Raw genomic sequence first — 27,456 nt, 5'->3', positions numbered from 1 at the left:
TACAGAAACATATAGAGAATATAACAAATACCTGTTAGCTACTCATCCAACTTTATCAAATTTTAACATTTCACTAATATGCTTCAGATTTTTTTTCTTTTTAAAAGAAATTAAATGTTAAAGTCTCCCCAAACTGGCAATCTGGCTACACTTCAGAAACTGCTTGGGAGCTTTTAATGAGATTCTGAAATGCCTCACACCTGGAGATTCTGAGCCACTAGATGGGCTATGGGACTTGGGCATCTGCCTTGTCAGAGAGTTTCTGAGATGAAGTAGATGTGCAACCAGCACTGGGAACTACTTTCTACTTCATCTAGATATGAGCTGGTTGATGCTTTTGGCTCTGGGCATTTTGGCTAGGGATCGGTCTCTAAATGCACTGTTTCTTTTTCTTTGTCTTTTTTTTTTTTTTTTTTTGTGATGGGATCTTGCTCTGTCTCCCAGGCTGGAGTGCAGTGGCGCGATCTTGGCTCACTGCGACCTCCCTGCCTCCTGGGTTCAAGCGATTCTCCTGCCTCAGCCTCCCGAGTAGCTGGGATTACAGGTGCATGCCACCACACCCGGCTAATTTTTGTATGCACTACTTCTTAATCTCTTGCGGGGGTAGGGAGGAGGAAAGATCAAGGACTCCTTCAAGTAGGTGATTGAAAGTATGGATCCTCTTCTCTGAATGCATATACACACATTTTGCATGTACTTTTAGGGGCTTCCAATACCTCACATAAGAACTTATGTTGGAGGCATTAAAAGAATCTATGAGAAACTGACTTGATCCTTTTGTGGACCAGGTGAAGCTCCCTTTGTGCAGCGTGGTTTAAGCCCACCTTCAGTATGTCGCTGTCATAGGTGTAATCGATGGCAGGAGAGATGCGTTGGGAGAAGATCTGAGCCATCATGGTGCGGTAGGCCTTCCCATCCACGTTGGTCAGCGTGTGGTGCAGCACTTCATGCAGCTCTGACTCCTCCATCTGGGGCGGGGGCAGCAGCTCACTCTTGAGCAGTTCTGTGGCTGTAGGCCGTTTTGCTGGATCGTGGTTTAACAGCCAGGAGATGACGGATTTCTACAATAAAACCCAGGCACACTGCTGATGAGACGCAATGGATAAGGCTCAGCTATTCTCTGGACAAGTCAGTAGTCAGTTCAGGTCAAAGAAAAGGTACCACTATTCTTTATTCTTACACTTAACTGGCATTCTGAAATTTCTGAATAGGTCATTATTTTTTCTGCTTTATTATGACGACAGAGTTGTGCAACAATGTAGTATGAACATTTCTTAAAAGGAGGCCCCTTCTTTTTATACTTTATTGTCACAAGCAAAAAAAAATCAACTCGACAACTACATAGAAGCAGAAATTAGGCCTTATAAACACACAAAATATCATATAAAAAGGTGTAAAAAGATAAAATAAATAGCTTCACATGCCTAATTTTAGTAGAAATTGTAATGCTGCTGGAATCCTAAAAGCAATGTAAAACATCTTGTTTTAATGGTTTCTTCTCCATTTATGTTATTTGTATCGATACCATTCCCTTGAATTCTCTTGATTTATGTTACTCATTTGTTATATCTCCATAGCCACCTCATTAAAGCAGTGAACCATATGAAGGCAATCTAAACCTTTGAGAGGTTCCTTAATGATGCTTAATCTTCTTGTTTATAATAAAGATTTATAAGGGGTTACAGAAATATTTAAGATAAGAAAACCTCAATTATTAGATGGACTTTTATTAAGCATTTTCTAATTATAAATCTTTAAAATATGTCCCCTCTCCCCACTCTCCTTCCAGTCATAGGGTAAAATAAAAACGCAGGCAATTACTTTGTATGGGATATAGGAGTATTATATAGAAAGAAAATGACATGATACGACTTTTATGAAAGGTATATTAAACTGACAAAAACAAGAATACCCTACTGAGCATAACAGACCATGCTGTACTGGTAAATGTGCATGGCAAAAAGTTATGTTATGTACATTCTATAAGCATCTTCTACGTTTGCTCCTTTCAGCTAAAAAGCAATGACTATGACATGGGAGGTGGTTGTGGTTTTGTTGTTTTTGTTTTGGTGCCAATTTGTACAGCCCAGACTCCAACGCTCAACGGTAGGAGTATATATCTGATGGTAGGAGTGCAGTCCTCACGGTGAAAAATGGTTTGTATAGTTCTTGGGTCATTATAGCTGTCAACAAGGGGAAAGACCAAGTAAGACTGACCTTGTTATAAGAAAAGGCTATGAAATGAACATTTACTTATGACACCCAGAAACAATAATAGCTACCAAAAGAAGCAGAAACATGACTCAATGTATTTCTAATGGCCTTCACCAATTAAACAGATGAGGCAGAATGGGTCCCTACAGCCATAAATAACCGTCATGTTAAACATTACCAAATGACACAGAGTTAGTGCTAATATAAATAAGGAGTATTTCATCTTTTTATTTTATAGGTGAGGGAAATTAAAGTCTAGAAAAGTGGCTTGTCCATTCAGATACATAACCAGCAAGCAAGAAGCATCAAATTAATACAATATTCTAAATGTTTCTGTACTCAACATTAATGATTTAAATTTTAACTGTCAGTAAGTCAGTTTAAGAAATAAACTTCCATATGACAAGAGTATTAACCACTGTACCAAGACAAACAACTGGCATTCAGAAGAAAGGCGTACCAGAAGCCCAATACACAAATTCACTAAAATAGTTTTTTTAAAAATATTTGCTGGATGCCAGTATTAGCCTATGTCATGAGTCACACACACATACACTCAGATATTTATGGTATATAGGATAAATTATTTTGCTTTAAAATACTGTAACAATAGACTGTCTAGAAAATGCAGCCCTTGCCCTATAATCTGAGCTACTGCAACCACAAAACAGAACAAAATTATAGTTTTAAATTATATTTTTTTCTTAAAGCCCCAAGCTTTATCAAAAACAATAAGCTGTAAAAGGATTCTTTTTTTTTTTTTTCTCAATAGCTAAGCCAAGGGTCCAAATAGCACTACAAAAGCACAATGAATTGCACAAAAGAACCCTGTAGTTTGTTCATTTTCTGTGCCAGCCCTTGGCATTTTTATGGTGTAGATCAAATCTAATAACATTTTAAGTGCTTCATCTTTTGCTATTTTTTTCCCCACGTTGTTCCCAGGACACAAGAGAATGAGTGGCAGAAGATTACTAATTGAAAAAGAAGAAAAATAATAATTAAAATGCAAGACGGAAGACATTGTAATTGACGCATCAGAAAATTACCTGCTTTGCATGCTCTCCATCATCAAAGTCTTCTGGAAACTTAGGCGAAGTGGGCTAAAAAAATATATTCAAATCAGCATGGTTTTGGCAGACTGCCACAGAGAAAGCATTTATTCACCATAAGAAAATCAAATACAGAAATAAAAATTTGCTAGCAAGGAAAGCTAGGTGATACCTTCTTGAAACCTGACGCTTATTCTTCCAATTACATACATATTATTTTAATATAAACTTTACGCAAATGACATCCTCATCCAAACCTCCCTCTTCACTTTTGTCCTAATGCTGTTCGCACCTTTGACCTCACATACTATAACACTGGCCCCTTTTAGTTCAGGCAATAACAGAGGCAAGGGCTAACCCCAAAAACACAAATGGAAATTTCATTGAGAAAAAAATTTCAAGGGGCAGAAAGCACATCTGAGTACAAAGTAAAAATCTAATGGCTTCGGAGAACAACAAAGTAGTTTTATTAAACATGTAGATGAAAAAAGGCAAACAAACAAACAAAAAAACACCCATCTACCAACACAGATGGAGTAAGAGAAAAAAATCTCTACTTCCCTAAAAGTTGTCACCTTTCTGGTAAATAAACATGAATTTTAGACTAAAGAAAGGCACTTCATTAAGGACACAATCATCTAAGAGTATTTCAATCAAGGCAAGGCAATAGTAATCACTTCACTTAGTCCTATACTTTACGAGCACAGCTGTCCACGCTGTACTGACAGTAAAATAATTTAATTGTTTTCAAGACTATCCAGAGAAGTATTCTTTCAGTGGAATACAGGAGTATTCTTACTCCATTCTAGTTACTATGTTTACGAATTAACTTAATAGATATTCCTGCTTCACTCTGCTCAGTAAGAAAGAAGGTGGCTCTCCAGATGTCTTGCTCATAAATATGTGAATTTAAATTACCCTCACCCAAACCTCCTTCCTCACTTTCATCTTAATGCGTTTGCTCATGGGCACCTCTGATCTCGCACGTGTAACGTGGGTCCTTTTTTAGCTCAGGCAGTAAAAGAGGCAAGGATTAATCCCAAGAACACAAATGGAAATTTCATTGGGAAAAACATTTCAAGGGGCAGATATTTTTTTCAGACTCATTTTGACTTCTGGTCTCGGTAGTTTTCTTTAGACATTACTATACCTGGTCCACTCAATAGGCATCTTTCACTTCTAGAACTAAATACTCATTATTCTTACAATCTACTCCCTTGTTATAACCATATTAATATCAAATCCAATTTTGTGGCTTCTTCCTTTGTTTTAAAATCAAGAGTAAATCTCAGAATAATTTTTTAAAAAGCAACTATAACCTAGCAATTTCTCCAGGTAAGATTTCCAAAAACAAACAAAACTGGGGCAAGCTTTTCATCATCGGAGGTGGGGTTCCATTAACCTCGCTGTAGAAACACAGTAGGGAGACCAGTAAGATCCTCCTACACGCTGATATTTGGCTCCCAAAACTGCTATTTCAATAACTTAACCGAGGCGACTTCCTTTGCCCAGAAAAATGTTTCACTGAAAATGGGAAAACTGGTTAGTCTCGCATATCTGAATATATGAGTCATTAAAATTACAGTAGGACAGCCTTTTCTATATTATAAATACCGGAGAAATATCCTGCTTTGAATTCTGATCTCTGTGCTAAGATTCGGGTTACTGAAAATGTAGGGACTGAGACACCTGATACATACATCTCTGAGTTGGTTGAGAACGAAGATCCTTTCTGAAGCCGTGACCATGGGGTGATAGGACATCTCAAAGAAGATAATTCCCAGGCTGAAGAGATCCACTTTCTGAGAGGGAAAAATACTTGCATTTAGAGAGCCTTGATAGGGAATTACAGGATAAGCATTGTTAGCTGAAATAAAGTTTGTATGAGTACAAAACAGGTCCCACTGGAAAAATGTGAAGATTTGTTCTCAAAAATTATGGTTATAAAGTCTAAATGATATATTTTGTATTTAGATGATGACAAAATATTTGGCATGATGTCTTTAAACATTTTCATAGAAATTTTTTTTCTTTTTTGAGGCAGGGTCTCACTCTGTCACCCAGGCTGAAGTGCAGTGGTGCAATCTTGGCTCACTGCAACCTCTGCCTCCTGGGCTCAAGCAATCCTTCCACCTCAGCCTCCCAAGTAGCTGGGACTACAGGTGTGCACCACCATGCCCAGCCAATTTTTTTGTGTGTATTTTTTGTAGAGACTGTTGCCCAGGCTGGTCTCCAACTCCTGGACTCAAGTGATTCACCCATGTTGGCCTCCTAAAGTGCTGGGATTACAGGCATGAGCCACCATGGCTGGCCTTCCTAGAAAATTAATGGTAATTGGTTTAGTTGTATCCACAGACAATAGAAAACCACTGATTGAAAACAGGAAATAATGGCTGAAGAGCAAGGACAACTGAGATTGATTATAAGAATTTGCTTTGTTTTGGGCCAGGTGCGGTGGCTCACGCCTGTAATCCCAGCACTTTGGGAGGCTGAGGCGGGTGGGTCATGAGGTCATGAGATTGAGACCATCTTAACACGGTGAAACCCCAATACAAAAAATTAGCCAGGCATGGTGGCGGGCGCCTGTAGTCTCAGCTACTTGAGAGGCCGAGTCAGGAGAATGGCGTGAACCCGGGAGGCGGGGCTAGCAGTGAGCCAAGATCGCGCCACTGCACTCCAGCGTGGGTGACAGAGTGAGACTCTGTCTCAAAAAAAAAAAACAAAAGAAAAAAATTTGCTTTGTTTCGCATCTTGGCTAATCATCTTAAAAGTGAAACACAGACCAAAATCCGCAGCTGATAGAAAAGGCCAGTTCCTGACTACCAGGTCATATGGCCTTCAAAAAGAAGAGAACTTTGCCATTTGTGACAACATGGATGAACCTGGAGGACATTATATTAGGTGAAATAAGCTAGACACAGAAAGGCAAATACTGTATGATCTCACTGGTATGTGGAATCTAAATAAAAGTCAAACCCACAGTAACAGAGAACACAGTGGTGGCTACCAGGGGCTGGGGACTGGGGGTCAAGGGGAGATGCTGGTCAAAGGGCACACATTTTCAGTTATCAAATGAATACATTCTGGAGATCTAAAGCACAGCATGGTGACTATAATTAATAATAATGCATTGCATTCTTGAGGTTTGCTAAGAAAGTAGCTCTCAAGTGTTCTTACCACCCATAAAAAATGGAAACCAGGTGAGGTGATGGGAATGTTAGCTTTGTTGTGGTAATCATTTCACAATGTATACATACATCAAAACATCACATTGTACACCCTAAATATAGACAAGTTTTGTCAATCATACCTCCATAAGCTAGGAAAAAAATAACAAATAAATAAAAATAAAACAAAAAGCTAGAGAAAAAAACAGTAAACTCAAAAAACTAGAAGGATATAAATAATCAAGATAACTATTAAATCATTGACAAAAACAAAAAAAGTATCTATAATAAAAAGAAAGAAGAAGCAAAAAGGCAAGTCAGTGCAGAGAAAATCTAAGTAGGGTGCCATGAAGGAGAAGATGGCGTTGGGAAGGGAGTGCGTCTGAGGAAGCCGAGCATGGCACGGCTGCCGAGGAAAAGACTGCACATGGTCAGGGGCACAGAGGTGCAGAGCCGCTTTCAGGACAATGGAAGCCATTTTCAAGAAATACTCTTGACCTCTGATGTCTTAAAAACATTTGCTGTGGCATTTCCTATACACGTTGGCTACAGAAAGCATAGAACAAAAGCACCAAGAATAAAACAGCAATTTGATGATCCCACCACTCAGGGATATTTACTACTGATGTGAGAAGCACCTGCTTCGGTTTTTTAAAAAATATGTATGTATGGCCAGGTGCGGTGGCTCACGCCTGGAATCCCAGGACTTTGGGAGGCCAAGGGAGGTGGATCACCTGAGGTCAGGAGTTCGAGACCAGCCTGGCCAACATGGCGAAACCCTGTCTCTACTAAACATACAAAAATTAGCCAGGTGTGGTGACGGGCGGTCTGTAATCCCAGCTACTTGGGAGGCTGAGGCAGGAGAATCGCTTGAACCTGGGAGGCGGAGTTTGCAGTGAGCTGATGTTCTACCATTGCACTACAGCCTGGGTGAAAAAAGCGAGACTCCATCAAAAAAAAAAAAAAAAGAAATAAAAGACGCTAAAGGTGTCTGCCCACACTCACAGTGTGTGCAACCCGTCTCCCGATACTCTAACCCTCACCCTCACCAGGTACTTAGAGGTCTGTTTCAACTTTATGTTGTTGTCCAATGCTCCCTGTCAGAACCAAAACCTAGGCTTGAATCTCCAGTGCAAGCCTGAGCATTTGCTTTGATGCAAACTGCTTTCCTAATGTATTTTCTTTTATACATATATAATTGATTCAGACAGGGTCTTGCTCCACTGCCCAGGCTGGAGTGCACTGGCATGATCATAGCTCACTGCAGCCTCAATCTCCTGGCCTTAAGCAGTCCTCCCACCTCAGCCTCCTGAGGAGCTGGGACTACAGACGTGTGCCACCAGGCCAGGCTAATTTTTTTGATATTTAGTAGAGATGAGGTCTCTACTATGTTACCCAGGCTGGTTTTGAACTCCTGAGCTCAGGCAATCCTCCCGCCTCAGCCTCCCAAAGTCCTGGGATTATAGGCATTAACCACCATGCCTGGCACCTAAAGTGTTTTTAAAGTTTAGCTTTACACTCTTGCCCTAAGTGATCTCATCCAGTCTCATAGCTTTAAATCCTATCTGTGTGCTGATTTCAAATTTATACTTCTGATTCTCACCATTCCTCTGAACTCAAGTGTTGGGTCTCTAACAGTCTACTCGACATCTCTAATTGGATTTCTCATCAGATATTTCAAACTAACATGCCTCAAACTGAATTTTTTCTGTCATCTTCTCCTCCTTCCCCTTATGTCTTTCCCTAGGTTTCTTCACTTCAGTCAACTACTCTTCACCCAGGTGCTCCAGGAAGAAACCTCAGCCTGGGACTTTTTCCCTTCCTCGTTCTCACCCAACATCCATTCCATTGGGGAAATCTCTCAATTCCCTTCCTAAATCAGCACACTTCTCTCCATTTCTACTGCTAGGAGTCCAGGTCCAGCTGTCAACCACCCTCCCTGGACTTCCTGCAGAGCCTCCTCACAGCAGCCAGAGTGAACTCTCCTGCTCAAGATTCTTCAGTGGCTCCCTGTGTACTTCAAATTAAATGCACACTCCTTATCCAGGCAACCTGGCCCTGTGTGATCTTTCCCTGCCTTCTTTTCCAGCTTCACTTCATGCCTCTCTCCCCTGTTGCTTGCCACACTGTGGCCACACTAGCCTTCCTTTTGACTGTCTTAAATGTACCAAGCTCTCTCTCACCCAGGGCTTCCTCTTTATGTGTGCACTTTCCTCTGCTTTTCACCATCTCCCTGGCATGTGTCAGCCCCCAACTCTGTGTGGCTTGTCCTTTCTCATCCTTTATCCTAAACGCCATCCTCTCAAGAGATCTTCTTTGGTTAATCTGTTCTCTTTGTCACTCAGTTCCATTTCTTTTCTTCCTAGCCCTCACCACAATTTGTGATTATATCTTTCATTTTTTACTTATTTGCTGTCTGTTTCATCCACCAGTGGACAAGCTCCCTGAGGGCTGGAGCCACATCTGTTCCTGGCACCTTGCCCAAGATAGGGGTTAGTTCTCACATTCTTTGGATGGAATGGATGGATGGATGGATGGATGGGTAGATGGACGGGTGGATGGACGGGTGGATGGACGGGTGGATGGGTGAGTAGATGGATGGATGGATGGATGGATGGGTGGACGGATGGATGGATGGATGGATGGACTGTAAGCTCCTGGCAGCAGCAGTGCCAGTTTCAGCCACTATCCTTGGGACCATGAGTCCTTCCTGGAGTGTGAACAAGTGGATGTCCTGACTATTTTAGCTGAGACTAAACCCCAAATGCTGTGATCTAGATGTCCTATTACCTTAATTTTGAGGTTCCTTTTCCCCACAAAACCGCTTACCTGGTTGTATGCAGATTTGGTGCTTCCTTGGACCTCTGGGCTTACATAGAGAGCAGTGCCAACCATCCCAGTTAAGTGACCTGTGTGGAGGAAAACAGAGGGAAAACTTCCCAATAATAGGACTTACAGATGACACAAACTAAAACAAACAAACAAAAAAGGTTTCTTAAAACTGAAGCATGATCTGTTAACTGTCTACACCACTCACAGGAAGCAGCAGCATGCATTGTACCAAATGAATAACCATAAGTCATGTATGGCCACACACTCTGTTCTACACAAGGATGTCTTTGCTATTGCAGAGGAGGGACAGTGCCAGGTAAGAAGACTCCAGATGGATCAGGTTATGAGGTAACCTCACATTACCAACGGAGGTTAGACAAAATAAAACTGTCTATGCCTGGGAGCCAATTATTCTACTCACTGAAGCTCTAATTTCTTGAAGTTCAAAGAACAATTAATAAATTGAAAAGGAAAAAAAATTAAAGCATTTCCATAATTTTGTTAACAAAATTTTGTAAGGAACAATTAAAATCTGCTGTAGAATAAAACCTTTACAAGTAAAAAGCAGGTTTCAGGTTAAGAAATTCTGGGGTCTTTAACACGTGGATGAAATATATAGTCTTCTGGGTTTACCTGAAGGGTCTGACTTAATCAAGTCTCCTGTCTGATCGTCTTGTTTGCTGTCAGCCTAAAAACATAAGTAAGTCAAATATCCAATCAAAACATGATATTATTCCATGAGAATGGCTTGTCCGTTTCTAAATGAAGACTGAGGAAATATTACATGGAAATCAAAATAATATAATAATGCTTTGAGTTTTAATTTTTTTTCTAGTTTACTCAACCCACTAATGCAAGGCTCTCAGAAAACCAATGAAATCAAGAGGGAGGGGGGCAATCACTATACAACTCTTTCTTTAGGACAGAAATATGCAAACACTTAGAGAAACCAATTTATTTTCATGTTGCAAATGCCAAAAACAGAATCTATTTTCTAAGAAGAGTAAGAGTGTATTAAAAACAACAAATTCATCTTTCAACTTCCTCACTGCTGTTACTTTCTCTGCATCAATTTTTACTCTTCTTTCCTAGAGGCTGCTCAGCAAATGTGTTCCACCCTCGCTCATGGCTAACACCTCCCAGGTAGCCTGACCTTGCTCCACTATGTGCCACAGTGTTGTCAATCCCTAAGTCACTATTGTTATGTCTGCATTTGTAATAGGTGCTTCCCATTATAAGCCATCACCATCAACACCAGCTTCAACATTCTTAGTGCTGGGCACTGTTCTAGGTGCTTTACCTGCATTCTTATTTATCTTGCTGATAACTTTTTGAGCTAGGCACTAGTATTAGGCACACTTTACAGATGAGGTATTGAGAAGTTAATTAGTTGTCCAAGATCATGCTACAAAGCAGTGGCAGAGATAGGATTCTATTCCAGGTTGGTGAGACTCCAGAGCCTGAGCTCTTACCTATCTCACTATGCTACAGCCTTCCAGACATCAAGTTAAATTCTTTAGTTTGGGGATCAAGATTCCCACCATCTGGCCCGTCCTTGGTCTCAGCACTCTCCCATATGCTCCATGGGGAGCATGATCGGGACCGTGTCCTTACTGTCCGCCTTCCCTCTCCTCCCTTTCTACTCCTAGTCTCACCTTCTAACTCGGCCTCAACGGTTGTTCTGACCATTAACACAAATCCTACTTTCCTTTCCTGATCACCCTTGGAATTAACTGCATTTCCTACAGATCTTGGTGCCTAATAAGTTGGGTTTATAATGTGAAGTAAAATTCCTCCTCCGGCATTCAAGGCCTACCACCTACAAGACTGCCCAACCTTCCAATGACTCCTCGACTGCCCTGCATCCTCTCACTCTCCCCTGCACCTCACAGTTTTGGCCAGTCAGACAGTATGCTAGTCTTCCGACAGCCAAGTCCGCTTACCCTGGGGCCTCTGCTTAGGCTGTGCTTTCTCTCTGGAATCCCCATCCTGGTGTCACCAGGCCCTGCCCTCAACCTCCACCTTTTGGACTCCCACCCACCATTTAAGGACATCTGAAATGCTACTGACGTTATCCAGCCTTTCTTGATCCTCACAACCGTATGCTCTCCTGGTGTTTTATGTTTTTGAGCCTCATTTCCCCAAACCAACAAAAGCCTCTGAGGTATAAAGCATCTAGTCCAGGGCCAGGCATGGTAGACAAAAATACCAAATGATTTCATAAAGTACTGTATGCCTTTGACCACAATATTGTTCCCAAGCCAGTAATTTTGTGTCCCTCAAGTGGAATGCACTCAAAAAAAATATACTCACAATTTCAAAGCCTACAAGATCATTTGCAGCATGCCCCCTCAGGTTTGTGTCATCTCCTGAGGATTAGACAGCGTGGTTCTGTGAATGCACTATTCTATCTGCTAACACTTTCAGGATTATCAAGGCATCTGAGTCTGTTTTTAGGTACAGTCTAATTTGTAAAATACTTACAGAAAAGGCTAGATGGTCTGTCGCCAAACCAAAATCACCTATTTTCACATGGTCATCAGAATCCAAAAAAATGTTGACAGGCTTCAAATCCCGGTGAATCATTCCCTGTTGAAAGAGAGTGAAGAAATAAACAACGGTTTCCCATGCATAAAGTTATACCTACTTCCTAATTTAAAAGGTCAACCTAGTGATGAAAATCGTACGAGGTGTTCTCCCACTGATCACCCTGGTCCAGGCTGTCTGGCCTCTGCAATGTCTCCTGACTGTCCTATGACCTCTTTACCATCTCCTAGTTCTACCTGGTGGTATCCTGACCAGGTGAATTCTAAATAGTTCCCTGTGGCATCTAAGGCCCCTTCCACTGGGTTCACCAAGTTACCTTTACCCCTGCTACATCACAAAGCCTCTGCTCTGGTCAGAGAGACACACCATTTTTATTCCTTCTTCTATTCCTTTCTTTGTATCATCTCTCCTTCATAGGATACTCTTGCTTTTTTCCATGCATTTGCACTGTACCAACATTTGCAAGTGCCAACTCATTTGTAAGCCTTCTACAGTAATTCTAACAGTTCAACTTGGCATCCCCAGCACACACAGTAGGTGTGCAATAATTACTTGTTTACATAAGACTGCTTTCTCATTTCCCTAATGGCTTGTCATGTGTATTGTTTCATGTATTATAATATAGAAAATAATGATCTCTTTTACCATTACATGAAGGTAAATTCTGGCTCCCTCTAGAAGCAAGAAGTCCCTCGTGAGCATGGGTCACACACTTGTGCCTCCTTGTATTTCTAGGTATGGCACAGTGTTAGATGCCAGCAAATGGTTAGCCAATACTGAGCAAACTGGATGGAGTGGAAGCAAGCCCAGGGGGCACTGTTCTAGCATCCCAGGATAAAATCACAGTAATACAGCTTAAATGGCCCTCATCAGAACTCATTTTCATTTCTAACCTTGCAAATTCTGCTTCTACCAAATCATTTATAAACTACAAATTACAGCCCTTGCTTCTCAGTATAAATATGGTACAGTATAAACATTTTAAGGTTAAAGAAATTTGAGGCAAAGGAAAAAAATGATGAATTTATATTGGTTAATGCATTAGACAATTCCATTTTTAAAATGTAAGCAGTGTTTCATCCTGAAGCTAGGCCCATTAGCATTTACATTACAATGGCAATTTCTAGCTTTAAAATGACATTTTAGACATGTGACAAGCTACTTTACTCAGAAAGTCTCATTTCTCTTCTTGCTAGATGACTTTCTGGTTTCTCTGTGTTCCTATGAAGGGCGGCACTAATTCTGTTAGAATCAGATAACTTGGCAAATATTAATCACATCCTTGCTTAATTCCTTTTTTCTCTTTTTTGAGACGAAGTCTCTTACTGTCACCTAGGCTGGAGCGCAATGGTACAATCTCAGCTCACTGCAACCTCCACCTCCCAGGTTCAAACGATTCTCCTGCCTCAGCCTCCCAAGTAGCTGGGATTACAAGTGTGCACCACCACACTCAGCTAATTTTTGTATTTTTAGTAGAGATGGGGTTTCACCATGTTGACCAGTCTGGTCTTGAATTCCTGACCTCAAGTGATCCACCCACCTCGACCTCCCAAAGTGCTGGGATTACAGGCGTGAGCCACCGCACCTGGCCCTAATTCTAAAGCACTCAAGGAATCGTCCTCATATTCCCTACATGTTCAAATATTTTCTCCTCTCCCAGAGATTAACACATTTTTTCTGTAAAGGGCCAGAGAGTAAATACTTTAGGCTTTACAGTCCCTGTTGCAACTACTCAAATCTGCTGTTATGGAAAAAAAACCACCATAGGCAATATGTAAACAAACGAGCATAGCTATGTTCCAATAACCTTGGGAGCATTGGAATTTGAATTTCATGTAATTTTTATGTGTCATGAAATGTCCTTTTAATTTTTTACAACCATTTAAAAATGTAGGAGCCATTATTAGCTCACAGGCCATACAAGAACAGGCAGTGGGTTAGATTTGGCCTGTGGGCCACAGTTTGCTGATCCCTGTACTAACCTTTAAAGTTTTCTTAACATTTTTTAATGTTACACTTTGATACTTTGTAATATTTTATTGTCTTTGACACTTTGCTCTATTAGCTTTCCCTCTATTTCAGTTTTTCTTCAATCTTACATTTGATACTTTTATGCATAAATTTTTGTAAACATAAGTCTTCAGATATGAAATGTTGTAAAGTTTACTTTCTCATGGATATAAGCTAATCCATCCAGAATCTCTCGAAAAAGTCTCCAGAGTCTGACGGTGTCTTGATACAGTCCCTGGTCAATGGTGTCCCGTAAAGTGCTCTTCTCACAGTACTCCATCTATGTACAGACAACGACAAACCAGGAGAATTTGATTACACGACAGGTTTAAGTTAAGGAGTATAACTTCAATTTACATAATCCTCCATTTTAAAACCTGTACCATGGGTTTTAAACAATTATGGGAAAGACTTGGTTTTTTACACTGAAAAAGAAACCAACAGTATTAAAAAAATACCTTGGGGGTAAATATGCATAATCTTAGCACTCCAACATAATCATTTTTAATTTTTTATATTATTGCTTATTTAAAAATATGACTTGTTTAAAATATTTATCACAATTAATATAAAAAAACTGAGAATGTAGTAAAATTTTACAATATGGCTTCCAAACCCAAATTTACAAGGAGAGTTAGTTAATCTAATGATGTCATTAGCTTTTCTTACATCAAAGATGACCTTCAAGTTTAGAGCAAAAGTATTGTAAATACTGAAACATTCGAGTCTTCTTGGGACAGTGAGACAGGGGCTCTGTCTCACCCCTTCTTGAGTGTATTCATATATCAGAAAACAGTGCAACATGGCTTAAATCTTCAGTCGACATGCACCATCTGATTTATGAAACTAGCCTATACGCTTCAACTAGTGCCAGAGTGGAGATTTCTCATGAAGAAAGGTTTTATTGTTTTTAAAAAGAGGAAGATTAGCTTTTGCTCTATCATCTTCGGAATAACTGTCAGTAAACTCTGGCTCACCCCCCGGGCCTCACAGGGCCTCCTCTGATGCCCACACCGTGATCCTGATGCATGTCGGATGCAACTCCTTTGTGTACTTCTGTTTCATTCTAATTGTGTAGAAGGTAATGGAATATAATAGAGGATAAATAGTAGTTTGGGGGACCAATGCTTTATTATCTGTGTAAGTGGTGCCTCAAAGATATTTACGTTATGGAATACCTAAAACCAGCTGCAACTCCAGGAAAGCAAATACCTAACTCATCTCATTCGAAATGCTGTAACTTGTCTGAGGGTTCCTTTTTCCACACAGTTCTGTAGCTCACATTTAAAGACCTGCCTGCTGGCAGTTATGACTGAGATACTAACAGTGACCCACAGTCTTGTTCACTTGGGGCAGAGGAAAGACTCCTTTGTTTTATGGCCACTCCTCTACTAGCAGAGCCCATCTTTGTTTAGGATACTGCTGCTCTGGCAGGTAGGCAGGCCAAAGCCCAGGCTTCTTAGTCACGCCCCATTGGAACTGGCTTGCCTGTGCACTGGTCTCCAGAGGTTCCAGGACAAGCCACTTTGCCTAAAGTCACATTGGTGTTACTTTTGCATGTACAGGCATGTGTCCATCATATCTTACTTGTCCAGATTCAGTTGGTTAGGCAAAGTGGAGTTTCTGTGCTCATGCAGTCTAGCATTTATGGAACTCAGATACGGTTCTAAGTACTTCACATGTTATTTATTCTTTATTAGTGTATAAGAGTTACTATTATGTAATTTATAGATGGGGAAACTGAGGCACAAGATGCTGAAGAACCTTGCCCAAGTTCACGCAGTCCTAACAGGTGGATCCAGGATGTGAACTTTCACAGCCTGAGCCCAGAGCCACCCTATGGCACCTCCTGATAAGCTGCAGGAAAGCAGGAATTCCAGGCTGGGGAAAAGGGCCTCCATATGGTAATCCTCTCGGCCAATTAATCTTTGGTAGTGGTAGTAAGCCCTCCTCTGTCCATTATCTTGTTCCAATACCCTGAAACAGGCCCATCAGCCACTACTGGGTGTTGCTGTGTCACCTAACCATACACCACAACCTCACCTGGATGTAGAGGTAGTGCACAGCCTCGGTCGTCACTGATGGCTCACTTTCATGGCAGCCATTCTTTTCACTGCAGTCTTCATCCTAACCCAAAAGGAACACACAACTCAAAATGGAAGCCAAAATTAAGCACAATCATCATTATCATCATCATCATCATCAAGTATTTATGCCCACCCCCAACACAGGCCCACCCTGTTGCCTTAGGGAGAAGTCAGTGAGCAGAACATAACCACTGTCCTTAGAAGCTCAAAGCATTTGGCTGTGAATCCTGGTCTGTTTTGGGTTGGTAGGCTATTAATTACTGCCTCAATTTCAGAACTTGTTATTGGCCTATTCAGGGATTCAACTTCTTCCTGGTTTAGTCTTGGAAGGGTATACATATCCAGGAATTTATACATTTCTTCTAGATTTTCTAGTTTATTTGTGTAGAGGTGTTTATAGTATTCTCTGATGGTAGTTAGAGAAGCCGGTACCATTCCTTCTAAAACTATTCCAAGTAATAGAAAAAGAGGGAATCCTTCCTAACTCTTTTTATGAGGCCAGTATCATCCGAATACCAAAACCACAACAAAAGAAAATTGCAGGCCAATATCCCTGATGAACATCAATGCAAAAATCCTCAATAAAATACTGGCAAACCGAATCAAGCAGCACATGAAAGAGCTTATCCATCATGATCAAGTTGGCTTCATCCCCGGGATGCAAGGCTGGTTCAACATAAGCAAATCAATAAATGTAATCCAGCATATAAACAGAAGCAAAGACAAAAACCACATGATTATCTCAATAGATGCAGAAAAGGCCTTCGATAAAATTCAACACCCCTTCATGCTAAAAACACTCAATAAACTAGGTATTGATGGAAAGTATCTCAAAATAATAGGAGCCATTTATGACAAACCCCACAGCCAGTATCATACCAAATGGGCAAAAGCTGGAAGCACTCCCTTTGAAAACCGGCACAAGACAGGGATGCACTCTCTCACTACTCCTATTGAACATAGTGTTGGAAGTTCTGGCCAGGGCAATCAGGCAAGAGAAAGAAATAAAGGGCATTCAATTAGGAAAAGAAGAAGTCAAATTATCTCTGTTTGCACATGACTTAATTGCATATTTAGAAAACCCCATCGTCTCAGCCCAAAATCTCCTTAAGCTGATAAGCAACTTCAGCAAAGTTTTAGGATACAAAATCAATGTGCAAAATCACAAGCATTCCTATACACCAAGAAAAGACAAACAGAGAGCCAAATCATGAGTGAACTCCCATTCACAATTGCTATAAAGAGAATAAAACACCTAGGAATACAACTTACAAGGGATGTGAAGGACCTCTTCAAGAACTACAAACCACTGCTCAAGGAAATAAAAGAGGACACAAACAAATGGAAAAACATTCCATGCTCATGGATAGGAAGAATCAATATCATGAAAATGGCCATATGGCCCAAAGTAATTTACAGATTCAATGCTACTCCCATCAAACTACCATTGACTTTCTTCACAGAATTAGAAAAAGCTACTTTAAATTTCATACGGAACCAAAAAAGAGTCCATATAGCCAAGACAATCCTAAGCAAAAAGAATAGGAGGCGTCGGTCGGGCGCGGTGGCTCAAGCCTGTAATCCCAGCACTTTGGGAGGCCGAGACGGGTGGATCACGAGGTCAGGAGACCGAGACCATCCTGGCTAACACGGGGAAACCTCGTCTCTACTGAAAAATACAAAAAACTAGCCAGGCGAGGTGGTGGGCGCCTGTAGTCCCAGCTACTCGGGAGGCTGAGGCAGGAAAATGGCGTAAACCTGGGAGGTGGAGCTTGCAGTGAGCTGAGATCCGGCCACTGCACTCCAGCCTGGACAGCAGAGCGAGACTCCGTCTCAAAAAAAAAAAAAAAGAAAAAAGAATAGGAGGCATCATACTACCTGACTTCAAACTATACTACAAGGCTACAGTAACCAAAACAGCTTGGTACTGGTACCAAAACAGATATATAGACCAATGGAACAGAACAGAGGCCTCAGAAATAATACCACACATCTACAAACATCTGATCTTTGATAAACCTGACAAAAGCAAGCAATGGGGAAAGGATTCCCATTTAATAAATGGTGCTGGGAAAACTGGCTAGCCATATGCAGAAAGCTGAAACTGGATCCCTTCCTTACACCTTATACAAAACTTAACTCAAGATGAATTAAAGACTTAAATGCAGTGAGCTGAGATCGCGCCACTGCACGCCAGCCTGAGTGACACAGCGAGACTCGGTCTCAAAAAAAAAAAAAAAAAAAAAAAGAAAAGACAAGACTTAAATGTAAGACCTAAAACCCTAGAAGAAAACCTAGGCAATACCATTCAGGACACAGGTATGGGCAAAGACTTCATGACTAAAACACCAAAAGCAATGGCAACAAAAGCCAAAATTGACAAATGGGATCTAATTAAACTAAAGATCTTCTGCACAGCAAAAGAAACTATCATTAGAGTGAACATGCAACCTACAGAATAGGATAAAATTTTTGCAATCTATCCATCTGACAAAGGGCTAATATCCAGGCCAGGCACAGTGGCTCATGCCTGTAATTCTAGCACTTTGGAAGGCCGAGGCATGGGGATGACCTGAGGTTGGGAGTATGAGACCAGCCTGACCAACACGGAGAAACCTCGTCTCTAACAAAAATACAAAATTAGCTGGGCGTGGTGGCGCACGCCTGTAATCCCAGCTACTCGGGAGGCTGAGGCAGGAGAATCGCTTGAACCCAGGAGGCGGAGGTTGTGGTAAGCCGAGATCGTCCCATTGCACTCTACCCTGGGCAACAAAAGCAAAACTCCCTCTCAAAAAAAAAAAAAAAAAAAAAAAAAAAAAAGCTAATATCCAGAATCTACAAGGAACCTAAACAAATTTACAAGAAAAAACAACCCCATCAAAAAGTGGGCAAAGGATATGAACAGACACTTTTCAGAAGAAGATATTTATGCAGCCGAGAAACATATGGAAAAAAAGCTCATCATCACTGGTCATTAGAGAAATGCAAATCAAAACCACAATGAGATACCATCTCACTCCAGTTAGAGTGGTGATCATTAAAAAGTCAGGAAACAACAGTTGCTGGAGAGGATGTGGAGAAATAGGAATGCCTTTACACTACTGGTGGGAATGTAAATTAGTTCAACCATTGTAGAAGACAGTGTGGCAATTCCTCAAGGATCTAGAGCTAGAAATATCATTTGAACCAGCAATCCCATTACTGGGTATATACCCAAAGGATTATAAATCATTCTACTATAAAGACACATGCACACGTATGTTTATCGTGGCACTATTCACAATAGCGAAGACTTGGAATCAACCCAAATGCCCATCAATGATAGACTGGATAAAGAAAATGTGGCACATATACACCATGGAATACTATGCAGCCACAAAAAAAGAATGAGTTCATGTCCTTTGCAGGTACATGGATGAAGGTGGAAACCATCATTCTCACTAACACAGGAACAGAAAACCAAACACCGCATGTTCTCACTCATAAGTGGGAGCTGAACAATGAGAACATATGGGTATAGGGAGGGGAACATCACACACTGGGGCCTGTTGTGGGGTGGGGGCTGGGGGAGGGATAGCATTAGGAGAAATACCTAATGTAGATGACAAGTTAATTAGTGCAGCAAACCACCATGGCACATGTATACCTATGTAACAAACCTGCACGTTCTGCACATGTATCCCAGAACTTAAGTATAATAAAAAAAAAAAAAAAAAAGAAAAAGAAAAAAAAAGAAGCTCACAGCATCATTGCAAGTTTGCTATTTCCAGAATCCTCCGTGTGGTTTACAGGTCTGTTGTTACGCAGAACAATGATGGGGTAAACAGATAATAGGCAGGCATTAAAGATGTGCAATCTACAGAAAGACTCCTTGTCAAGTCAATTCTTTCTTACCACTGATATCCATCTATGGCTAAGAAGGTCAGAATGCATACAAGCTAATATTTGAAGGGTTCAGTTTTACTGGAATTCCGTACTTGTTGGTGGTAGGCTTATTTCAGAAACAGAAGACTAGAAATCCACCTTTAGCTAAAACAATTTAAAAGTGACCAGACTGTCAAAGGGCACACTGCCCTCAGAGGTACATGCTTGAAGAACATGCTTTCAGCTGCCGCTTGCAGTGAATGACCCTCTGGAACACTTCCCATACCATTACTCTGTCCCCAACAGCTAATTTTCTTTCTCATACACGATACTTTCCTTAAAAAGTCTTTTTTCCCCAATAGATGTATTTGAATACTTATAACCCCAAGTGCAGAAAAAAGCATTAGTTAGTATTTGACCATGTCTGATTTATAATTTTTTTCTGAGGAAGAATTTTTTTGAACTTTTTCCTTTATCCAAGAAAAAAAAAAAGCTCCACTCTGGTAACAATCAGATTCTACTCCTGAATCATTTATGGATGCTGGGGATTATCTGTATTACACTGTTAATCTCCTAGAGACTTCTACCCATCAAATTAGGATGCCCACGGATGCTGCTCTTAACTGAGCAAAACCAGGATTTGGTGCCCCTGTAATAATTATGTGCATGATAAATGCTAAAACCAAACATTAACTTGGCTTTAGCAGTAGTTCAGACTTTTTTTTTTCCAGACAGAGTTTTGCTCTTGTCACCCAGGCTGGAGTGCAATGACGTGATCTGGGCTCACTGTAACCTCTGCCTCCTGGGTTCAAGCAATTCTCCTGCCTCAGCCTCCTGAGTAGCTGGGATTACAGTCGCCTGCCACCATGCCTGGCTAATTTTTGTATTTTTAGTAGAGACAGGGTTTCACCATGTTGGCCAGGCTGGTCTCAAACTCCTGACCTCAAGGGATCCATGTGCCTTGGCCTCCCAAAGTGCTAGGATTACAGTTGTGAGCCACCACAGCCAATGTAGTTTATTTATGCTATTATTCCTGGTTAAATTTATAACTAATACATTTTTATTATTAGTGGTTTGACAAGGAAAGTACTTATAAAAAAACACACTGGCTAACACTCAGATCTCCTTCAAATCAATTGAACTGCTTATCTAACAGTCTACACTTAAAATTTTCTTTATCTACTATGAATGAACCCTTATAACTGCTGGCAATTATATTTTTATTGCTGGTAATAAAGTCATTGCAGGCTGGGCATGGTGCCTCACACCTGCAATGGCAGCACTTTGCGAGGCTGAGGCAGGAGGATCATTTGAGCCCAGGAGTTCTAGGCTGCAGTGAGCTAGGACTGCACCACTGCACTCCAGCCTGGGAGACAGATGGAGACTCTGCCTCTTAAAATAGTAGTAGTAATAAAGTTGTTGTGTTCAGTCCCCAGTAGTAGAATAATTCCCCACAGCCACAACTGACGACCCTGGTAGTTTCTGGTGACCTCCCTTACTGGGCTAATCAGCACTTGATCAGAAGTCCAGGTTAGTATGTGAAGCCAGGAGTACTATTATTATTGTGTTACCAACAGTTGCATTAACTATCTCAAAAATTACTGCCTTTAGAAAAAACAACCTCAAGCTATAGTTGTATTCATAATTGACATCTGGATTGGGTTTATGTTTTGGGAAATCTGCAACACAAACTGGCATAAGAATTACTTATTCTGATGATGAACTTTTATGTATTTTTTATTACAAAGTAGAACTAATTTTAGATTTTCAGCTTGATGGATTTTCAGTTTTTCCTGAAGAATTTTGTTTACCATTAGTCTTCAAATTGGATACACTGTGCAGTGGTATACTGTTATACTTCAGAGAAAGAGTAAGAGTACATCTAGTTCAGTTCCTATGAGGTAGCTGTAACCCTTAAAAATGAAATGTCAACTCTAGGGTACATTTGGCATTGAAAGAATAGTTAGGAAACAACTTGGTTTTGATGGGGTCATGATTAAGAAATGATATATTGGTTTTATTTATGGAATTGTTTTATAGTGCATACAAATCAGTGATTAGCCAACAAATATTTTTCTTTGAGCTTATGAAAGCTCTGTATTGTTTTGCCTTCAATCTGTTGTCTTCAAAACAAACAAACAAAAAAGCTTCTTGCACCTTCCCCTCCCCTCTTTTCTTCCTTTTTCTTTTTGCTTGTATGTACAAGGTAGGACTTACTTCGTAAGAAACAAAATGCCTGTATTTTCTTAAGCCATGATGTGAAACCAATGACCCTGTGACCACATGGCACAGAACACTAAATTTTGGTCCCATGACGAAAACTTGAGGGTGACTAAAAGTAGTGCCTGTGAAACTTGATATCTATCTGTGATGGCCATTTGATCTCTAAGAGGAATTTTGTACACTCCACAGAACTCCTATCTACAGTAAAATTGATTTTCAGTTTTAAATATGGGCAAAAAGGCATTTTCTCCAAGATTTTAAAACTAATTCTTATTTTTAAATGGTTTACCAAAATTTGTCACTACATTTTACATGTAGAAGCATTTTAAAAATCATTTCTAGCAAGCACTTGACATCTAGTCAACTCTCTACTCCTTCTTTATTTTGTTTTATCAAAAGATTAAGAGTTCCTTTCTTTGAATAAAATAATTTCTTATAATTAAGCAGCAGAAGATCAATCTTTACAAAGTATGAGGGATGCCAGATGTTGATAAACTTACTCTTTCTTAATCTGGACAAAGTAAACTTAACAGATTTTTCTGATGAGCATGTTTTATGAATCCTCCATTGTGCTCCATTCTATCACATGTGCATTTTTCATGTTAAACTGCAACTACTTAATCTCTTCCCCTATGCTTCTAAATTAATTTCCTGTAGTTGGAGTGTAGTCTTTTCCCCCTTAGGCTATGCATTAATCGAAGTTTTCTTTTCACCATGACTTTACAATGTCTAGTAAACAATATTTCTACTTCCCACATCTTTGCTTTACACAGTCACCTTGCCCTTCCTCCCAGCACCTAAGAAAAAAGATGGTCATACTAACAGGTGAAGTGTACAAGGTGTCTGCGTGTTTTGTGTAGCTTCAGAGTTAGATTGAAATTACCAGGCACAGATTTAGTCTTGTCATTTTGTTTACACACTGGGGAAAACAAACCAGTTTATTAAACATTTAATGTAACTGCACCCAAGTTCTGCCAAGCTGGAAACTTGGACCTTTTCTGTGTAGTGATATTTTAATTGTAGTTTTTATAACCTGGAGATCACTGTTGCTTTCGCACGATGTATGTAGGGTCTCATGACTGGAGTTTGCTTTGTTTTATAGTATCTGTACTCCTTGTATTTTTCAAGAGCTATTTTGTAAACAGATGATGTATTTCTCCATTGAAAACACAATAAAAAACACAGCACAATCTCAAAAAAAAATTATGAGTTATTTTTGTGATTTTTTGCTTGTTTGTTTAGCTCATCAGCTATTATTAGTATTAGTGTATTTTATGTGTGGCCCAAGACAATTCTTCTTTTACCAGTGTAGCCCAGGGAAGACAAAAGCTTGGACACCCCTGCATTATAGGATCATGATACACAGTGTGAAATCACTGTTCCAGAGATGGTCTATGAAAACAAGGAATCAGGATTAACTGATGTGGGACAGAACAAAGTAACTCCATGATGAGGCTGTTTAGTTCATCAATTTGTATCCAGTTCTCATCCCCAACCATAGAAAGTTTCCAAAACCCTTAGAAAACTGTTTTCATCACATACAAAAATGCAGTGTCTCAACTTCTAAAAGGTTGAAGTTTTATTATTTATTATTTTATTAATAATAAATTATCATTATTAATTTAATTTTTACTATTATTATTGACAATAACAATATTACTCTCTCTTCTAAAAGGAGGTATGTTTTGCTATGTGGATAAACAAAGGTCTATAAATAAACATAGGTAGAATATATTTTAAATGAATAATCATATTTTAAAATGGACGGTTTCTATATTTGAACATCAGATTAAAGCTTTATAATTTACCTAAGGTTTATGACATCAGACATCAATTATATCATGAATAAAATGGTATAATTTCTATTCATATATATACCTGATTCTGACTTTTACTGTTCTCATCTTCATTGTCAAAGATAATATCACTCTCAGAATCTGAAGCAGGCCTGAAAAAGAGAAACAGAGAAATACAAAAGGAACAGAAATCCCTATTATAATTATAAACATGGACACTTTTAAATACTAGAAAGCACAAGAGGCTACAGACATCACACCGTGAGCCCACAGGCATCAATGTATACTCTACACTGTGCTGATTTGTACTTGCTATTATGCAAAACACAGAACTCTTGATTTAATAAAAATGAGCCAGATTAAGTTTCCTGAAAAAATTTAATAGCTAAGAGTAATCACGAACTGTATCTACCTGGATAAAATAAAACAAAATCATGAAAGTAAACACCCAGGGTGGATTCTGAGAAGCATAAACTTTAGGATCGTAATTATTGGTCCTATGAGAAATTTGTCCTATGAGAAATTCTATTAAATGTATAAGATTAGGTATTGGATTTTCCTTTTTCCAGGGCTTGGATTTTGGAGATCTTTTGAAAACAGCGGGAAAAAAATCCTTTAGATTAGGGGCCCCAAACCCCCAGGCCACGGACAGGTACAGGTCCACGGCCTGTTAGGGCCGCACAGCAGGAGGTGAGCAAACTTAATTAAGGCCTAAGCTCCACCTCCTGTCAGATCAGCAGCAGCATTAGGTTCTCATAGGAGCGCAAACCCTATTGTGAACTGTGCACACGAGGGATCCGGGTTGTGCACTTTTTCATCAGGCATTATGAGAATCTAATGCCTGATGATGTAAGGTGGAACAGTTTCATCCCGAAACTATTCCCCTAACACCCGTCTGTGGAAATGCTGTCTTCTATGAAACCACTCGCTGGTGCCTAAAAAGGCTGGGGACGGCTGCTTTAGATTGCATTTGGTTACTGTCTAAAAGTGGGTTTAATTTTTTCTATTTTTTTAAACATGGTCAACATGTCTGGATTTCTAAATGAATGTCCTTTTCCCTGGCTTGGACTTGGTGGGGATTAATGTTGGGGGGCATTCGCTGGCCCGGGAGGCGGAGGTTGCAATGAGCCAAGGACACGCCACTGACCTCCAGTTTAGGTGACAGAGCAAGGCCCTATCTCAAAAAAGGAAAGAAAGAAAAGAAGGAAAGAAGGAAGGAAGGAAAATGAAAGGAAAAAGGAAAGAAAAAATAAATAAAGAAAGGAAACTAGGGGGCGCGTCAGAGGCAGCTGGTCCGCGCCGTGCGCTTACAGGAAGGACTGGGAGAAGACGCCACCGTGCTCGTCCTCGTCGTCGTCCTCGTCGTCGCTGGAGCCCGGGCCGGTGGCGGGGAAGCGGGCACTGGCCGAGCGCTCGCCCGAAGTACTCCACTCCACCGAGCTGCTAAGGATGGGTGGCGGCGCGGCGGCCTCCACGCTGTCCGGGCCGTCCGTGCAGCTCACCAGCTGCCCGCGCGCAGCTCGCTCATCCTTGGCTAGGGGCCCGGAGTCCGGGGGCGGCGTCCCGGGTCCCGCCGGCCGCTCGTGCCGCTCGATCCAGGCGTTGTAGTAGCGCACAATATTCTCATGGTGCAGCCGTGACAGCAGTGTCACCTCGCCCTTGATCCTGCGGAATTGCCGGCTGGCCGGGTTGATGGGGATGCGCTTCACCGCGTAGCAGCAGCCGTCCAACTTGTTCTGCACCTGCGGTCAGCCGGGGGAAGGTCAGCCGCTCGGCGCCTTGCACAAACCGGCATTTGCACCGCGTCACCCCATCCCCTCCCAAGGAAAGCGTGAAGTTCTAAATGAGTCCCACAGCTACAGTCAAGAACCACACGCCTGAAATTCTTAAACTGAAGAAAGCTTTGACTGCCACAAAATTCAGAAAACAGCCCACTCAACTCTAGATGTATTTAGCTTGCTGGGAGACCCTGGGGAAAACATAATCTCCGTTTTAATAATTACTTTCACTGACAGTTACTTCCCTGCTTTTCCAGTGTATCTGCTATCTAAATTTCTGTCTTGATTTTAAGATAAAGATTATTTTCTAAAGTCAGTGTAAGGTTTCAGATGATTTTAGTTTCTCTCTGATTTTTTTTTACACTTAAAGTCACTAAAAACAAATTAAACTCCAAAAATATTAACGGACCTGAACACAAAGGTTAATTTCTTGATTTTTAAAGCCGTGTGAACTTGGGAAAATTACTTAATTTCCTTGATACTCTATTTTCTTATCTTTCAAATGGCATTTATACCATTTCCACTACCCCAAATGGTGACTGTAAAGCACCTGTATCAAGGCCTGACAGAGAAAAGTGCTTAGCTTAGTAAATAACAGCAATTGCTATGAACACAATCACTGTCCACTGATTTTGTTCTATAATTAAGATGATGTGTACTGAAACCAAAACAATACAATCAACAACACAGTAAAATAATAAAAAAGCAAGAAAACATTGCAAAGGCAAGTCCCCCCATCCTACATAGCGGCATCCTTATGCCAGGTAGTTTCACTATGTAATTGGGGTGACTGAAGCAAATTTTATAGAGTCTTATTCACTGGAACATTGTAGCCCCATCCATGCAGGTCAACTGAGGTGATGATATACTCTAGAAAAGCAAATGCCATGTGGCCATGGGTGGCAGGAGAAATTAATTCATTATAAAACACAAAACAGAATATCATTCTCTTGTTTGGCTAACAAGTTTCAATTAAACTAATGAAAGTCTAAGTGAAGTCCTGGGAATAAGGAGGGAGTACTATAAAATTGAGTTTCAGATTATCCTTTTTTGTATGGAAATAGTGACAAGAACACACACTTTGTAGTACAACAGAGGTGGGTCTGAATGCTCGTTTTATCTCTTAGTAGAGGTGTGTCATCTCAGGCAAAGGACATAACTTTATCTGAGCTTCAGTTCCCTCATCTAGAGAATGAGGATCATACCTATCTCGTAAGAATGTCCTGAGATTTAAAGACAAGGTTTGTAAACCACAGGGCACAAAATCTGAAATATGGCAGGTGCTCCAAAAAATGATAGCCCTGTGTTCTTTTACTGCCACATTAATAGGGAAGAGGACAGTGTAGGGCGGGAGGTGGGAATCTTGGCATTGTCTTTCAATTTCCTGTCTCAGTACACATCACATACGAATTGGGTTGGGGGTAAAGCTTGCTATACTGGAAACCCCCAGGAATTCATTTACTGAAGTGAAAAGGTGCAGAAACAGTAATGGGTCCAACTGCTAATGAATGCCAGATTGCTGGGCAGACTGCCCTACTCTCACCCAGAAGCATAGAGATGGGAGGTAAGGGCTGTGGATTCTCATAGGGAAAAACTACTGGAAACGTTGGGGGCTTAAGTTACTCAGATGTTTTTGATATATGAGCTTACCTATTATTATTACTTGTAAGGAGATGAAATTTGTTACTGTTCTAAGTTCAAGAATCTAAAATACAATGAAGTTAAAGGATTTGATCAAAATGATACTGTGTTAAAGGAACAGTATATGCTTCAATCAACCCCTCCTCTTAGACATAATTATGATCTTTCTGATCAGGACATCTGTCTTGCTTGTCTTTCTTTTACCACAGGAAAACCAATTTAATTCCTTTTTCAGTGTAAAAGTTTTT

The 27,456-nt window shown here is 40.4% G+C and overlaps 1 protein-coding gene across 1 annotated transcript in view; it reads right to left on the bottom strand.

The window, feature by feature from the left end:
- The window catches only part of EIF2AK4 (eukaryotic translation initiation factor 2 alpha kinase 4), a 105,656-nt gene that overhangs the window by 35,153 nt on the left and 43,047 nt on the right, over positions 1–27,456 (bottom strand). The window contains exons 12-21 of the mRNA XM_008017075.3: positions 25,101–25,531; positions 23,872–23,941; positions 15,863–15,946; positions 13,977–14,099; positions 11,747–11,851; positions 9,896–9,950; positions 9,260–9,339; positions 4,964–5,065; positions 3,261–3,314; positions 825–1,061 (exon numbers count right to left, since the gene is read on the bottom strand). Of these exons, the coding sequence (XP_008015266.3) occupies positions 825–1,061; positions 3,261–3,314; positions 4,964–5,065; positions 9,260–9,339; positions 9,896–9,950; positions 11,747–11,851; positions 13,977–14,099; positions 15,863–15,946; positions 23,872–23,941; positions 25,101–25,531 (1,341 nt within the window). The remainder of the gene's footprint in view (positions 1–824; positions 1,062–3,260; positions 3,315–4,963; positions 5,066–9,259; positions 9,340–9,895; positions 9,951–11,746; positions 11,852–13,976; positions 14,100–15,862; positions 15,947–23,871; positions 23,942–25,100; positions 25,532–27,456) is intronic.

This window comes from Chlorocebus sabaeus, chromosome 26, assembly GCF_047675955.1.
Source record: "Chlorocebus sabaeus isolate Y175 chromosome 26, mChlSab1.0.hap1, whole genome shotgun sequence".
Classification (NCBI taxonomy): Eukaryota; Metazoa; Chordata; class Mammalia; order Primates; family Cercopithecidae; genus Chlorocebus; species Chlorocebus sabaeus.
This window is presented reverse-complemented; position numbering and strand designations above follow the sequence as displayed.